The 15,965-nt window shown below is 36.7% G+C and overlaps 1 protein-coding gene across 4 annotated transcripts in view; it reads left to right on the forward strand.

Moving 5' to 3' along the window:
• bicc1a (BicC family RNA binding protein 1a) overlaps positions 1–14,814 on the forward strand; it is a 39,316-nt gene extending 24,502 nt beyond the window's left edge. The window contains exons 6-21 of one of the 4 annotated variants that reach the window (XM_082144092.1): positions 742–795; positions 1,396–1,581; positions 3,629–3,889; positions 7,988–8,119; positions 8,195–8,396; positions 9,601–9,810; positions 9,887–10,047; positions 10,157–10,280; positions 10,695–10,839; positions 10,962–11,067; positions 11,164–11,203; positions 11,321–11,475; positions 11,593–11,767; positions 11,859–12,019; positions 12,367–12,466; positions 12,783–14,814. In XM_082144092.1, the coding sequence (XP_082000218.1) occupies positions 742–795; positions 1,396–1,581; positions 3,629–3,889; positions 7,988–8,119; positions 8,195–8,396; positions 9,601–9,810; positions 9,887–10,047; positions 10,157–10,280; positions 10,695–10,839; positions 10,962–11,067; positions 11,164–11,203; positions 11,321–11,475; positions 11,593–11,767; positions 11,859–12,019; positions 12,367–12,466; positions 12,783–12,913 (2,343 nt within the window). In that variant the 3' untranslated portion in view covers positions 12,914–14,814. Of the gene's footprint in view, positions 1–741; positions 796–1,395; positions 1,582–3,628; positions 3,890–7,987; positions 8,120–8,194; positions 8,397–9,600; positions 9,811–9,886; positions 10,048–10,156; positions 10,281–10,694; positions 10,840–10,961; positions 11,204–11,320; positions 11,476–11,592; positions 11,768–11,858; positions 12,020–12,366; positions 12,467–12,782 lie in introns of all 4 variants that reach the window. The other 3 variants (XM_082144093.1, XM_082144090.1, XM_082144091.1) reach the window with 3 other exon arrangements.
• The last annotated feature ends 1,151 nt before the right edge of the window (positions 14,815–15,965 follow it).

Consider the following 15,965-nt stretch of genomic DNA (forward strand, 5'->3'; position numbering starts at 1 on the left):
CTACAGCAGAGGGAAGATTTCCAGTAAATAATTACTGACATTTTGGTCTTTTACTTACAAAAATATTAAATGGAGGGTGAATACATTATGGGAATATGTTTAGTTCTTTGTGCTAATTTAGCAAGCACACAGCAAATCTCTTCCATCCAGCCAACTTTTACTATCCAGCAGTGGCTGAACTCTAGCTGAATCATTTTATTGGCTGAGGGACACGAGGCAGTTTGTATTGGCCGGAGGATGAGAACGGTTCGGAGTAAGATGGATCTGATTGGCTGTTGGATGGCTCTCAGGTTTAAATAGACTGCTGAGTGGTCTGACGAGGCGTGCAGACAGTTTGGAATGTTAGTAGCGTATACAAGCGCACGCATGCACAAACACCGACTTCAGAGCCAAACCAGATGGACTCTCTGAACTGGGCCGAATCACCTTGTTCCAAACCGGGATTAATTCTCACAGGCCTTGATTAAACGTGTGGTCGTCAGGATGAAATGATGGAAACCAAAAAAATCCCAGCAGGATGTTTAATTAAGGTTTTTTAGACTGGCAGACTGCCACACACATACTCCTATTTTATGTTTCGATTGGTAATAAATCAGTTGTCTGGACGTGACATTGCGTCCTATTTAAAAAAAGAAATCTTACAGGATGAGAGAAAGGATTAACCAGCTGCACGTATTATGAAAAAAAAAAAAAAAAATCATGAAGAACAATCGTCTCTTTGTCCCCTTCTTTTTCTGTCAGGTGTCGATTGCGGGACAGCTGACTGGTGTTGAGGGAGCGCGAGTTAAAATACGGGTGAGACTCTGTTTATGAGCTTGCTTTCTTCTTTTCTTTCATGGTCACTTGTCACTATGTTTTAAAACTTTTTGATGCCACTGAACCTCATATATGATGATCCATATATGATGAAGGCCCATTTATAATGTAGCAAGGATTACATTATTTAATATTTACTTGCAAATATTCACAATTAAGTTGACATATCTTTTTTTCTAACCACTATTAGATGTATAAACCTGAAGAGAAACCCTTTCACTTTAAATTAAATAAAATGTATTTTTAAGTGCTTACAACAGGACTTTTGCAGAGAATTTTGCCTTAAAGCCCATATTTTCTCAAACCCATTTCAATATATTACTACATTAATATGTTAAGCTATTTGATTGATAACTTTTAACACATTATCCTGGACAGCCCTAAATACACTGTTTTTCCTTTCTAATTTTCTGCTCTAACGCCCCCTTGTGGCCCAGTTTGAAAGGCCAACCATTGATTAGGGGCTTTATGTGCTGCACCCTAGTGGTTAAAAATGTCATAACTTCTTGATGTGTGTTGTCTTCAACCCGTCTGTTGTTGTCTACTCAAAAGCATCACTCTTCCTCATCCTCTCTGTAGGAGCTGTTGCCGTTGATGCTGATGTTTGAATGCAGTGGGGTGGTGCAGCATGTGGACTGTAGCTCTCCTGTAGTTCAGCATATCTCCCACACTTACAATGTCTCCATCTCCTTCAAAGCACCCTCCCGTCTCTATGGCAACACTGCCATCGTCCGTGGCAACCAGAACAATGCCAGTGGTGTTCAGGTGAGGCATGAAGTGATAGATATACAAATGAATGCTGCAATTGAAAGATATTTAATTATTTTATCATTTTATTTAATCTATTTTATTATAATAAATTGATTTTATATATATATATATATATATATATATATATATATATATATATATATATATATAAAATTAATCAATTCATTATAATAAAATAGAATAAATAAAATGATAAAATAATAAAATCTTTCATAAAATCTCTTATATAAAAACAAGGGTGAAAATATTAACTTTATACAAACAATGTTGTTCAAAGGTTTGGGGTTAGTATGATTTATTTTTTTATTTTTTTTGATGTTTTTGAATGAAGTTTCTTATGCTCACCAAGGCTATGTTTATTTCATCTAAAAAAAATACAGTAAAAACACAAATAATGTGGAATATTATTACAATGTAAAATTACTGTTTTCTAATTGAATATATATTTTATTCCTGTGACAACAAAGCTGAGTTTTCAGCATCATTACTCCAGTCTTCAGTGTTTTGTGATCCTTCAGAAATCATTCTAATATGGTGATTTGATGCTAAAGACACATTTATTATTATTATCAATGTTGAAAACAGTTGTGTAAAACAGTTAACATATTTGTGGAAACTGATGCATATTTTTTGAGGATTCTTTGAAGAATAAATAGCTTTTGTACAAATTTTGAAGTAGAGTATAGAATGTTTGATCAGTTTAATGCATTCTTGCTGACTTAAAGGGTTAGTTCACCCAAAAATGAAAATTATGTCATTAATGACTCACCCTCATGTCGTTCCAAGCCCGTAAGACCTCCGTTCATCTTCGGAACACAGTTTAAGATATTTTAGATTTAGTCCAAGAGCTTTCTGTCCCTCCGTTGAAAATGTATGTATGGTATACTGTCCATGTCCAGAAAGCTAATAAAGACATCATCAAAGTAGTCCAAGTGACTACAGTGGCTCAATCTTAAGTTTATAAAGCGACGAGAATACTTTTTGTGCGCAAAAAACAACAAAAATAACGACTTTATTCCACTATTCATTTCCTTCTCTCTGGGCCTCGAGTTTTTTCACGTAGTATAAATGCGTAGCGCTTCTGTGTTGTACGTCACACGTAGGCTCACTATTAACCGACGCTGGTCATGTGTGTGATGCGTGTGTACAACACAGAAGCGCTACGCAGTTTTACTACGTGAACTCACTCGAGGCCCAGAGAGAAGGAAATGAATAGTGGAATAAAGTCGTTATTTTTGTTGTTTTTTGCGCACAAAAAGTATTCTCGTCGCTTTATAAACTTAAGAGTGAGCCACTGAAGTCACTTGGACTACTTTGATGATGTCTTTATTAGCTTTCTGGACATGGACAGTATACCGTACATACATTTTCAACGGAGGGACAGAAAGCTCTCGGACTAAATCTAAAATATCTTAAACTGTGTTCCGAAGATGAACGGAGGTCTTACGGGCTTGGAACGACATGAGGGTGAGTCATTAATGACACAATTTTCATTTTTGGGTGAACTAACCCTTTAAAGTATTAATTTCTTTAAAATAAAAAAATCTTAGTGACCCAAAACATTTGAATGATAGTATTAAAACCATTTCAAATTAACTAAAATAAATGGTAAAGGCATGGTAAAAAAAACAGTTTTAACATGATGACCTTCATATATCAAAAAATAAAATGGTAAAATCTGAATTTATTAGTGAAAGTCAACCCCTAAAAGTGCACATACTGTAGTTCACCCAAAAACCAATCAAAACCTCCTACTGAAGTGGCATTCATTAGCAGATATGAAATGAGCGAGCTCTTGAATAGCAGAAGGAATGAAACTAGGTCATTTCATGAAATGGAGAGATTTAGTTTTCGAGTAGTGCTGCCAGAAATTAAAGTGAAAACAGCAGCCTCCACCACATAATATAAGACATTACAAGAGATGGGCGACGGTTTTATTAGTGTGTGTATGTGTAAGCTTATATGCAGGCATCCCTGTGTGTGTTTGTGTTACTGCAGATCTATATCAAGTGTGTGCTGCTAACATGTTTGTGTGTTTCAGCGCGGTACGGCTTTGTTATTGGAGCACCTTGCTGGGTCTTTGGCCGGCTCAGTGCTGGTCAGCACACAACTGGACATTGCGCCCCAGCACCACCACTTCCTTTTGGGCCGCAACGGAGCCAACGTCAAACACATTTCCCAGCGCACTGGAGCCAATATTCACTTTCCCGAGCTCAACACTCACAACACGCACACTAGCCGCTCTGCTGTCTACATACAGGGCAGCATTGATGGCGTATGTGCGGCGAGACAGCAGCTAATGGTATGGCAACAGTTTATCTGTCTTTTTTCTATTCTGTCTTATGCTCTTTAATTTAATATCTCCCTCCATATTTGAGGCCAGTCTGCGAAACAGAGCACATGTTCTGTTGAAAGAGATGACATTGAGAGGGATGTTTGGATGAGAGTCTGTAAGTACTGACAGATGATGAGACTCATGCCGGGCTGGATGAAGACTTCGAGGCTTTAGCAACGTGCCCGACCAGAGGGATTTCAAAACTCTTGCCAGATTTTTTCCTCTCTGCTCCTTTTTTCTTTTCAAAACAGGAAATGCAGATTTAGCCACGCTGCCATTTCAAACTATAATCTAATCTTTGAGGTCTAATTATAAGACATGTGCAAAACTACATATTTTCAAAATCTATTAGTCAGAGGATTGCTTGAAGAACTAGTTGACTAATCAGCAATGTTATTTTAGTATAATTTATATACTATGAATTAGCTTTTATTTTGATACTTTTAGAAATGTTATGTGCTTGTCATTTTTAGGAATTTTGTAATATATTTCTATTTAGCTTAAATTTATTTTTATTTCAGTTTTTGTCATTTTAGTACTTCAAATTAACCTTATTTTATTTCAGTTAGTTGACCAGACAACAGTTCTAATTTCCTTTTAAATTTAAAGCTGCAGTCCATAACTTTTTAGGGTTAAAAATGATCCAAAATACATTTTTGAGCAAGTACATAACCAGCCAGTGTTCAAAACTATCTGCTTGCCTTAGCTCGATTCAAAACGGTAAGATTGTGATAATGTTTTTAATTCCAGTGGTAATGGTGTATTTCCGCAGGAAATTCAAGCATGTCTTTGCATCATTACGTCACATCTGTACTTATAAAGAAGGTGTCCCGGCAAGTAGGCTATATTGCGTGTGAGGATGTTGAAGGTGGAGATTTATAGCCTTTTCTCACAGCACTTGATATAATTAAACTTATCAATTTGATGGCGGATCCAGAAAGGTTCAAACGACAATCAGCAGTGACAACTGGAGATTCACCCGTTGTAAAATGCAAAAGACTTCAGAGTGAAACTGAACTACAGGTAGCCCTAATACACAATAAATGTAGTCACGCAATTCTGATGTTGTTAACATTAATAATTTGAGAACAAAGTATAATTTGCATGGTTTGACGTGATATGATAAGCGATCGTTAGATTTAATCAGCACGATTTACTGCAATGCTTTTTTCACCTTAGTTGGTCAGAATAAAAGTGTTCAAATGACATTTTCCAGTGAAAATTCTTATTTTGGTCATACCTCCAAAAAGTAGAATCTGTGATTCCGAATGACAGTATCCACCGGCGCGGTGACTGACAGTCTCACATTCTCCTCAAAACATTGGAATCATCTGCGCTTTGCCGTGCCGAGGCACAACCCACGTAATGTTGATAATTCCACAAATAACTGCAATTGCAGATTTCAAACAGAGATGGCGACAAAGAGGAAAAACTACGTACTGCAGCTTTAAGTTTTAATATCTATATTTTTAAACACATTTCAGTTAACAAAAAAATATTTTTACTGGTTTTGGTTTTAGTTGTAGTTTTATGTAACAATAGCAACATTGCTAAGCCATCTTAAAGGAAAGGTCCGGTTTCAAAAGTTAAACAAACAAAAAAAAAAATTCCACTTGTCTCTTTTGGATACAGTGAGGTACTTATGATGGAAGTGAATGGGGGCCAATCATAAACGTTAAAATACTCGCTGCTTAATAGTACAGCCACAAGATGTGAACAATATGAATATTAACATGATTTTACTGTGATAAAATCACTTACTAACCATTTCTGTGTAAAGTTATATCCACTTTTTATATTCACTTCTATTGTACATGCCTCATCATAACCTTGATTTTTGCCTTTATAAACTGAACTATTGAAAAATATATGAGTTAAAATGATAATAATTATAAATAAATACATTATATTAATTATAATAATTTATAATAATTAAGTTTAACCCAGTACACTCATTTAAGGAAAGCCATTATAGGTCTCTTATCAAATTTTAAAAGATTGTCTTGCCACCTATCAAAAGTCGGTCAGTGATGCAAAATCTCAATACTTTTCAAATTTGATTGCCATGAATGCAAACAGGCCAAAAGTTCTTTTTAAAACTATAAACTCAGTACTTAATCCAGCTACTTGCTCAGCTCCTGTTGGCAATCTCGAGACCTGCACAGAATTTTTAGGTTTCTTTGTACAGAAGATACTAGATATCAGATCTCACCTCTCTCCTCCTGAAATGGCTGTTTCTCCCACGATCTCTCCTCCTAGCAATTTCACTAGTTTTAAACCAGTGACTCAATCTCAATTAAGTGCATTAATTTCTAAGATGAAATTTACATACTGTCAATCTGATGTACTGCCTGGCCGTTTGCTTAGAGAGGTACTAGACACCATTAGCCCTGCGCTTTTAACTATTATAAACAGTTCTTTGTCTAGTGGGGTTTTCCCTGAGTCTTTTAAACATGCGTCTGTACAGCCCCTGCTAAAAAGACCTCACCTTGATCCATCTGTTCTTAGTAACTACCGGCCAATTTCTAAACTCCCATTTATCTCCAAGGTTTTAGAGAAAGCAGTGCTTTCACAGTTAACTTCTTACCTGGATGCCTTTAATATTTTGGATAAGTTCCAATCTGGTTTTAGAGCGCTTCACAGTACAGAGTCAGCCTTGCTTAAAGTTACGAATGATCTTTTGTTGTCTACTGATTCAGGGTCATCTGTCATTCTGTTACTATTAGATCTGAGTGCAGCCTTCGACACTATTGACCATGAAATCCTCTTGAAACGACTTCAATATGCAGTAGGGGTTCAAGGCACGGCATTAAAATGGTTCACCTCTTATTTAAAGGGTAGGACGTTTTCAGTAAATATTGGGTCGTTTACCTCACCTACTGCACCCGTCCCCTATGGTGTTCCTCAGGGTTCTATCCTTGGCCCTTTATTGTTCTCACTCTACATGCTTCCCCTGGGCTCCATTCTCCAGAAATATAGTATAAACTATCACTGCTACGCCGATGACCTACAACTTTACCTTCCTATCAAACTTGAAAATGACTTTTCTATTCAACTTCTTTTTTCATGTCTTGACGAAGTGAAAATTTGGATGGCTAACAATTTTCTACAACTAAACACTGACAAAACTGAGGTGCTTCTGCTAGGCCCCGCTGCACTCAATACTACTCTGACAAGTAGGTTAGGCTCCCTTAGTGATAGCGTACAACCCTATGTAAAAAATCTAGGGGTCCACTTTGATCATTTACTACAATTCGACAAGCAGGTAAACATGGTTGTAAAGAGTAGCTTCTTCCACCTCAGATCTGTTGCGAAGGTAAAACATTTTCTTTCTCAAAAGGATCTTGAAATTGTCATCCACGCACTAATCTCTTCTAGACTGGACTATTGTAATTCTCTGTATGTCGGCCTTCCTCAAAGCACTCTATCTCGTCTTCAGATGGTTCAAAACGCGGCAGCCAGATTGCTGACAGGAACAAAAAAGCGGGAGCATATTACTCCTGTCCTTGCTTCACTGCACTGGCTCCCTATTCAATTCAGAGTTGATTTTAAGGTCCTTCTTTTTGTATATAAGGCACTGCAAAAATCAGCCCCGGATTATATCTGTGACCTTATCCAGCCATATACAACTTCTAGGTCATTAAGATCTTGTAACCAGCTTCTTTTATCTGTCCCTCGTTCACGTTGCAAATCCAAAGGTGACAGAGCTTTCGCGGTTGCTGCCCCTAAACTTTGGAACAGCTTACCCTTTAATATCAGGGCCTCTCCTTCGCTCAACGTTTTTAAATCTAGCTTAAAGACTCATTTTTATACTCTTGCATTTGAGTGATGCTGTGTGTTGTTTTTTTTTTGTTGTTTTTTTTTTTAATATCAAAATATCTTTTTTAACCTTTTGACCGTCTGTAAAGCACTGTGGATCAACAAACGTTGTGTTTATGTTGTGCTCTATAAATAAATTGACTTGACTTGACTTGACTATAATTAGACTTAATAAGTTGATAAGATAAAAGTTTGTGATTTTTCAGAATTGATTTGTATGCGTGTTTGAATGCATGTATATTTTAGGGTTGTCTGCCTTTGGTGCTGCTGTTTGACATTAAGGAGGAGATGGAGGTGGCATCTCAGGTCGTCACTACACTTATGGAGCAGCTAGACGTCTTCATCAGTATTAAACCGAAACCGAAACAACCCAGCAAGGTAACAAAAGCCCAGCTCTTTTGTGTATATGTGGTACATTTAGACTCTGTCACTGACTATACGTTTTCCTCACAGTCTGTGATAGTGAAGAGCGTGGAAAGGAATGCTGGGAGTATGTATGAGGTGCGCAAGATCCTGTTGGGGCTGGAGTCCAGCAGTGTGTCCTCTTCTTTCAACCATGTCACTGTTAACGGACATGCTCCAGCCTCCCCTCCCCTGATTGGCTCCATTGGACTAGACACGCTAGCTTCAGCTGAACTGAGGCTAAGAACTCTGGGTAATGTAGTTAGTGTGTGTGTGTGTGTGTGTGTGTGTGTGTATATGTGTGTGTATATATATAAAATTACTTAACCACAGTGTAAGGTACATTTATGATCTAAAAGTAATTCCTTGAATGTGTATTCTAAGCAAGGCCTGTTTGTATTAATACAACATACACAGTCCTGCTTTAGCTATGCAGTCACTATAATTACTACTGTCTGTGTTCGCAGATTACAACTTACGCTGCCAAACGGCTCCATAATTAGCTACAGCTGTGTGTATGTGTGTGTTTGTGTTTGCCTGTGTTCCACATTCACTCACACACTATTTGTGTGACTTAAAACAGTCCCCTCTGTTATTCTCAAGACTCTGACTTAGGTGTGCATGTTTAGAGTACAGTTACATTTAGGATCAGTATGATAATAGTAATTAAGTTAACAGTCATGCTGGTAACAATAGCTTTGTTTCACAACCTAGCTAGCTGTCTACCTTGATAACTTTTATAACATGGTTGGTTAAACTATGTTGTCTTGTAAGTTATCTCTTTTTGACCAAATCAAGGCAGCATCACATGTGTAATTTATGGATAAGACAATGCCAGAATATATTACAACAAAAATAATCAAAGATTATTTAACAAGTCAAATGGGTTGTGGTAAATGTTGAAAATAATGCAAAAAAATAATAAAATAAAATAAAATATATATATATATATATTTTCATTTAAGGAAACCCATTATATAATATATATAATTATATAACCATTTCTAATGGTTCCCCAATATTTTTTTTAATATAATGAATTAATTTATAATAAATAAATAATATATTTTTTTGTTTGTTTGTTTTATAATTTAAAATGTACTATTTCACCCAACATTTGTTTTTTGTGCTCATTTGAGTATCAAATTATTAGCTTAGCAACATGCTAATGTTTGAAGATTGTTTATAAAATCTGATAACAATGGTATTGTGAATTTAGATTCTTTAGCTAAATCATGCTAAAACGCTGTTTTTCAGGCAGGTCCAACTAGTATGCTAATGATATATTGTTGTCTCTTGAAATTGCTTGTGCTATTCCTCAGTTGAAAGTTGAATTGGAGCTAAATAAATAAATTAATAAAAATGAAAATGTATACATGTTATGCGCTAAAAAAATTGTGATTGCCAATACTTTTGATATTTACATTTCACTCTTTCTTCTGTCTCTATTTCTTTAGCTGGTATTCTAAGGTCTGTCAGCCCCATTTCTAATGGTTCCCCAAACTCAAACTGTGTTCTTAATGGACACGGCTCTATGTTGAGCATTCAGAAAGGAGCGGTGAACAACACGCAACACATTCATACATCTGCTCACACACATTCACATGCTCCGGGTCACACTGCTTCACTATGGGCCAGTGCGCTTAGTTCAACAACTAACACATCAGGTGAGTGCAGGCTCTTGTAAACCTCATATATTATTTATGATTATTATATAACCCTCTCTCTCTGTCCCTTGCTCAGGGTTTTCCACAGACCTGATGTTGCAGTCGGTGTCTCAGACAACTCTCAGTGGTCTTCTGCTCTCTGGGGTCCAGAGTCAAGCACACGCTCACACACCGTCCCCTCCACCTGGACTCGCACCAATACACAAACCAGCCAGTGCAGATCATCTCAACGGACATGTGAGGAACTTCTCTTTATTAAAGTTACTATGTGTGCATCTGTTTTGTTTTAAACTCACTATGATTCCTGTGTATGTTTTTGCTGGATGCTGGATGCTTTATGTTGCAGCTCGCAAATTCTGTGTATAGCCGAATCTCCTCTGTATCACTGAACCCTGCCCACTGTGACACGGCCCAGGAAGTCATTGGACACACCCAATCAGAATCCATTTCCAATAAATCTACAGATGAAGGTGCAGAACACGATCTATCTATCTATCTGTGTCTATCTATCTATCCATCTACTATCTATCTATCTATCTGCCTGTCTGTGTCTGTCATCTATCCATCTATGTGTCTGTCTGTCTGTCTGTCTATCTATCTATATGTCTGTCTATCTATCTGTGTCTATCTATCTATCCATCTACTATCTATCTATCTATCTGCCTGTCTGTGTCTGTCATCTATCCATCTATGTGTCTGTCTGTCTGTCTGTCTGTCTGTCTGTCTATCTATATGTCTGTCTATCTATCTGTGTCTATCTATCTATCTATCTATCTGTCTGTGTGTCTCTTTAGCATTTTTCGGACCCTCGGTTCACTGTGTACAGTATTGATTCTTTAGAATATTCACTATTTGTGTGTGTATGTACTGTATGTTTATATCAGGCTCAGATACATTTGTTGAAGTGGGCATGCCCAGAAGTCCATCTCACTCAGCCAATGGGAGTGAACTGAAGCAGATGCTGGCCTCGGTGTCATCAGGGAAACGGCATACATTGGAACTTCTGCAGAGAACCAAGAACTCACATTAGTATGTTCAGTCATAAAATGACCTTGCATTATGATGACAATTCTGTTTGTATAAAAAGTTTATTGAACAAGGTTAAACTGCAGTTATGAAGTGCAGCTTAAATTTTGTTTGCATGTGTGCAGTGTTGAGTGTGTGTTGGCCGATTCTGATTGTGAGAATCCAGTGGCTGATAAAAGGGCACCAGGAAGTGAGAGAGCTGCAGAAAGACGACTTGGACCACATATGCAGGTTTATATACACATATACACACACACACACACACACTATACTCATATACAAGTGTACAAAAAATGCACACTGTCCTTGTGTTTGAATGTTTTTCAGGCTTATGACTATGAGAAAAAGAAGCTACTGGCCACTAAAGGTGAGCAAAGACTTGATCTCTTAATTTAACGTCTAAATGTGAAAATGTACATAAATAACATCTGAATATGAGATCACTGGTTAGGTTGTTGATAAACAGTTGTGTTGTTTTGTATAGCCATGCTGAAGAAGCCTGTTGTGACAGAGGTTCGAACACCCACAGATACCTGGAGTGGATTGGGCTTCTCTAAATCAATGCCAGCGGAGGGCATGAAAGAGCTGCGCAGGGCACACCATGTGCCATATAAACCCAGCATGAGCACAACGTTTGAGGTACAAACTCCCCGGTGCACAGCCCATGCAGCCGCAATTCAGTTCAGCTTAAATTAAGCTACATCTAAAGGTTTTTGATAATGATCTCTTTAAGTTACTTTTTTGTGTGTTTTCCAGGACCCTCATCTCTCTGTGTCACATTCTGGGAGCCAGGAAGGTTTGGGGAATGACACCAAATCCGATAATTGGGGGGATTTGAATGGGAATGTTAACGTCAATGGGAACGGACTGTCTGGAAATTCAGAATTTTCCCCTGCTGTCAACAGCCCAAAGAGAATCAAGAACAAATCTCGTAAGACTAAAGATGTTGTACTCATTGAACTTGCTTCTAAACTTTACTGCCTACTCACTAGTCTTTCTCTTTATCTGTGTGTTTGGGTCAGTAGGTGAGCAGTATCTCAGCAGCAGTAATTATATGGACAGTATCTCTATGTCTGGCAGTAATGGCTGCTCTCTCAGCTCCTCTCTCAAAGGAACAGATCTCCCAGAGCTCTTCAGCACACTCGGCCTCGGAAAATATACAGACATCTTCCAACAGCAGGAGGTCATTTTAGATTTGCATGTACAAAAGGAAATACCAATGTTTGCAATGTAAAAAAAAATATATATATATTAGTGTGTTTGCATCATTACTCAAACTATATTAATATTTATATTAATATGTTTTACTAAAAACATATATTTAAATGTAACTTATACTTTGTGTTTATTTAGTGAAAGTTGCCTTGATTATTTCTTTACTTCTTCCATTAAACATTTTTAACCTAATTGGAAATAAAAGTTCTCCTTGCACGCGCAGAAATAATGAACAAATGTGGATTAGTGGATATAGTCGATGCCTTTTGTAAATGCACATTTATACGTGTATGTCTCTGTGTTGTTGTCTGATAGATTGATCTGCAAACATTTGTTACATTAACGGATCCAGACCTGAAGGAACTGGGAATCACAACATTTGGTGCTCGCAGGAAAATGATACTGGCGATCTCAGGTCAGTCAACATTGTGTTTGTGTCTAAGCTACAGATCAAAAGGGGAAAACATTATTAACCTTATTAAAGCTACTCAACATGGTGTAATAAATGATCTGTGGGATATTTTGAGCTGAAACTTCACAGACACAATCTGGGGACACTTACCTATATTATCTTGTAAAAAGGGGCATAATAGGTCCCCTTAAAAAAGAAAGTCTATCATCATTTACGTCTTGGTGTGATGTGTGTTAGTGACTGTCCTAGTGTAGCTTCCTAATGTGTTTTGTTTGTGTTTACTTGATGTATTACTGATCATATTTGAATGTCTCCTCAGATCTGAATAAGAGCAGGAGGAAGCTTTTTGACATGCCCAACATTCGCTCCTCCTTCTTAGAAGGCGGGGCCAGCGGTCGTCTGTCCCGCCAATTCCACTCAGACATGGCAAGTGTCAGTGGTCGCTGGTGATCTCTTACCTGCAGGATTCTGGACCACAAACCACTTCATACTGGACTCTGCTTGATATAGAAAGCCAAAAAGTGATGCAGATTCTTGCAGATGTGTTGGGATGCTATTAAGGTTGATTTTTGTCTATGCCTAAAAATATATAAAGGGAATTTATTCAATATTGTTAAGAGAATGTTCCTCTAATATGGTCTTGCATTTATTCTGGGAGAACAGGCAGAGCACAGAGTTTAAAACTAACCATGCTGTCAGCAAGAGCGCTTCGGTATTGGTGTCTAGCACTTTAATCTGTAAACTCTGCTGTTTTTGCCGGTAGGTCGTATGCAACGTCTGTCTTTTGTAACGTCGGACTGTCCCGTGTCAAAGCCAAACACGTGCACTTATTTAGCAGGTAATTCCAGATCACACACAAAAGATCTTCACAACCAGCTGATGCTTATGTTTACCAGACTGTTATATTCATGTTCACTGTTTAATTATACATTGGTCATTGTGGTATTGTTGTATTTTAATACATTTTATTTTATAGTTTCATTATGTTTTCATATTTTATGTTAATCTTTTTAAAAGGCATTATCAGTTTACTTTTTTTATTTTGACTGTTTGTTTAGTCTGAAGTCTGATTAATCAGAATGCCTCATAGTCATCTCAAACAGATGTCAGTCATTATTTTGGTGTAAATGAAGTCTCTGGTTTTCTGTAGAATAGCAGAATGCCGTAAAATTCCGGTGATTTGTTTTGGAATATCTGTTTAATCATTATTTGCATGTACTTGTTGCACAAACATCAAATTTAAGCTGCATTAGGTACTTGTCAAGTTGTTTGCATGTATAACGGATTTAGTTTCCTTTGTATGTGCAAAACATATGTGTATCTGGCAGGTGTTTTGTCAGGTTTGTGTGCCTGTCCTTTAGCTCAAAGCCATAAATAAAACTCACTGTTACTGGGTTACTGTTGGTCAATTTGGTTATTCAAATCCTTGACCAAATATTACTTTTTTTTCTTTCTTTTGTTAAAGTTTTTGTTTTGTTATTTTTCAGCCAGATTGTGTATATCAATAGAAGTATTCACAGTAAATCAGTGTTACCCAATTTATTTTCTTTGTTTACATTTTATATGAGGTCTGTAGTACATTTACGGTACAACCTACAAAGAGGAATGTATAGCGCATAGAAAGAGCTTTTTGAAATAGAACATTTTGAAATCATCTGTTGCTAAATACTTTATAAGAAACCATGCTAATCTGTTTTATATGCTTTGGTTTTTGTTTTATGGAAGGAAAATAATAACAGTCTCTAAAATATTGCACAAACCACTTGTGGTACTCTTGTATTATTGCTCAGTTATATTATTAATTGCTTGATTGTAGATCCAAAGTGAAAATCTCATAAGATATGCAAAATATGGACTTGTAGAGATTAAATGTATACCATAGTGGAACCAGTGTATATGGTTACTGAGCAGGGTTTGTGATTTGTTTTTATTTTTTGCATCTGACAAATCATGTGTTCATTTTCCACTTGTCACCTGAAACAACTTCACTGTTTTAACAGTGTCATTAGTTTTTTTTATTATTATTATTATTATTTCTTTTGAGAGAACAACTGTGTTGTTCTGTTTATTTGGTTATGTTACCTTCCTCCTGGAGTGGAACATAATAGGAGGACTGTTTTTATTTTATTTTGTTTAAGTCTTTGACAAAGGGAACCATGTTCATGTTTGTGCCTTATACGAATGTTCTATAAATCCAAATCAGTGTCTCCTAAAGTGTTGCCAGAGTATTTCTCTCTGAAAGTAACAGGGAAAAAAGGATTTAAAACAAAAGCGAAAGAACAACAAAAAAAAAATATTTGAAATGTTCTTTGTGGTTTTGTTCTAGAAAATAAAAATGTTTGCAAGCCAAATCAAGTTTGTTTTATATTTTATTATAAATCTATAGTAGTTCAATAGGTAAAGCTATACAGTTTCTTTAGGTATGCAATCAAATGAAAGAGAGGAGTGAAAGAGTTATATAATGTAGCTATTGTCTGTTGAATGCAAATGAAATTAGAGTAACTGGTCAAGTTGAGACCATAAGAACACATTTAGGGTTGATGACAATAGCAATCTACAGTGGCACTTAAAAAATTAAAAATAAATCACACATTACAAAGGACACAGACAGCCACTTCTCTTTTGAAAATATGAGCAAAGGGATGGGTAATTATGTGTGTTTTATGCTGTGTTTTTGCATATTAATGTACATCTGGCTGTAAATAGGAAAAACTGCAGGAACCGTGTGTGAGTAAGAGAGAGAGATAGAGAGACCGGGGAGGGTGAAGCTGTCAGCATGATGTGAAAGAGTGCAACGCGAAAATAAAACGGTGCCTAATTAACAAGCAACAAAGCTTTGAACCTTCAGGCTTTACTATTTTAAAACTAGCTAATTTAATGCCATGGGATGATGGGAGTGGGACATCTACCACCCTGAGCTAGACAGAAAGAAGAACCGGTGCATGAAAGGGAAAAACAGCTCTGCTATATTGTGTGTAGATTTTCAGTGTACCCAAGAATAGAAACACATACAGACTCCTAATTTATCACAAAATCAATGGTACGTGAGTGAGTGTGCATTTATGTAATCCTGTTAATTGACAGCTTTTTGGTCAAGATATTTTGATTTGTAATGTACACAGCAGAGGGCGCCATTTGCTTTATTTAGGCCTACTGCACTTGTTTGAACGTCCATCAACAAGAGATAGGCTATTCCATTTGCTAAAAAGTATGTTTGGAGGAAAAACGTAATAATTTATTAGGTTACATTTTTGAAGGCCTACCTATTTGTATCTAAATCTGATTCCATGCAAAAGACTAATCATGCCTGCAGGACTACTATAGGCAACGTATTTATTAATTAACATTAATATTCAATGCTCCGACTAATTTTTATAGCGTGTGAATAAAGTGTGAGGTTAGTTTCAGTTGTGAATGACTCGGTGTCATTCATAGGTCGAGAATATCGTGGTGTTTTTTTTGTTTGTTTTTTATCATTAACTCGTAACACGTCGCCTACTGT

Source organism: Leuciscus leuciscus (genome assembly GCF_965113295.1).
Source record: "Leuciscus leuciscus genome assembly, chromosome: 17".
In the NCBI taxonomy this organism is placed as follows: Eukaryota; Metazoa; Chordata; class Actinopteri; order Cypriniformes; family Leuciscidae; genus Leuciscus; species Leuciscus leuciscus.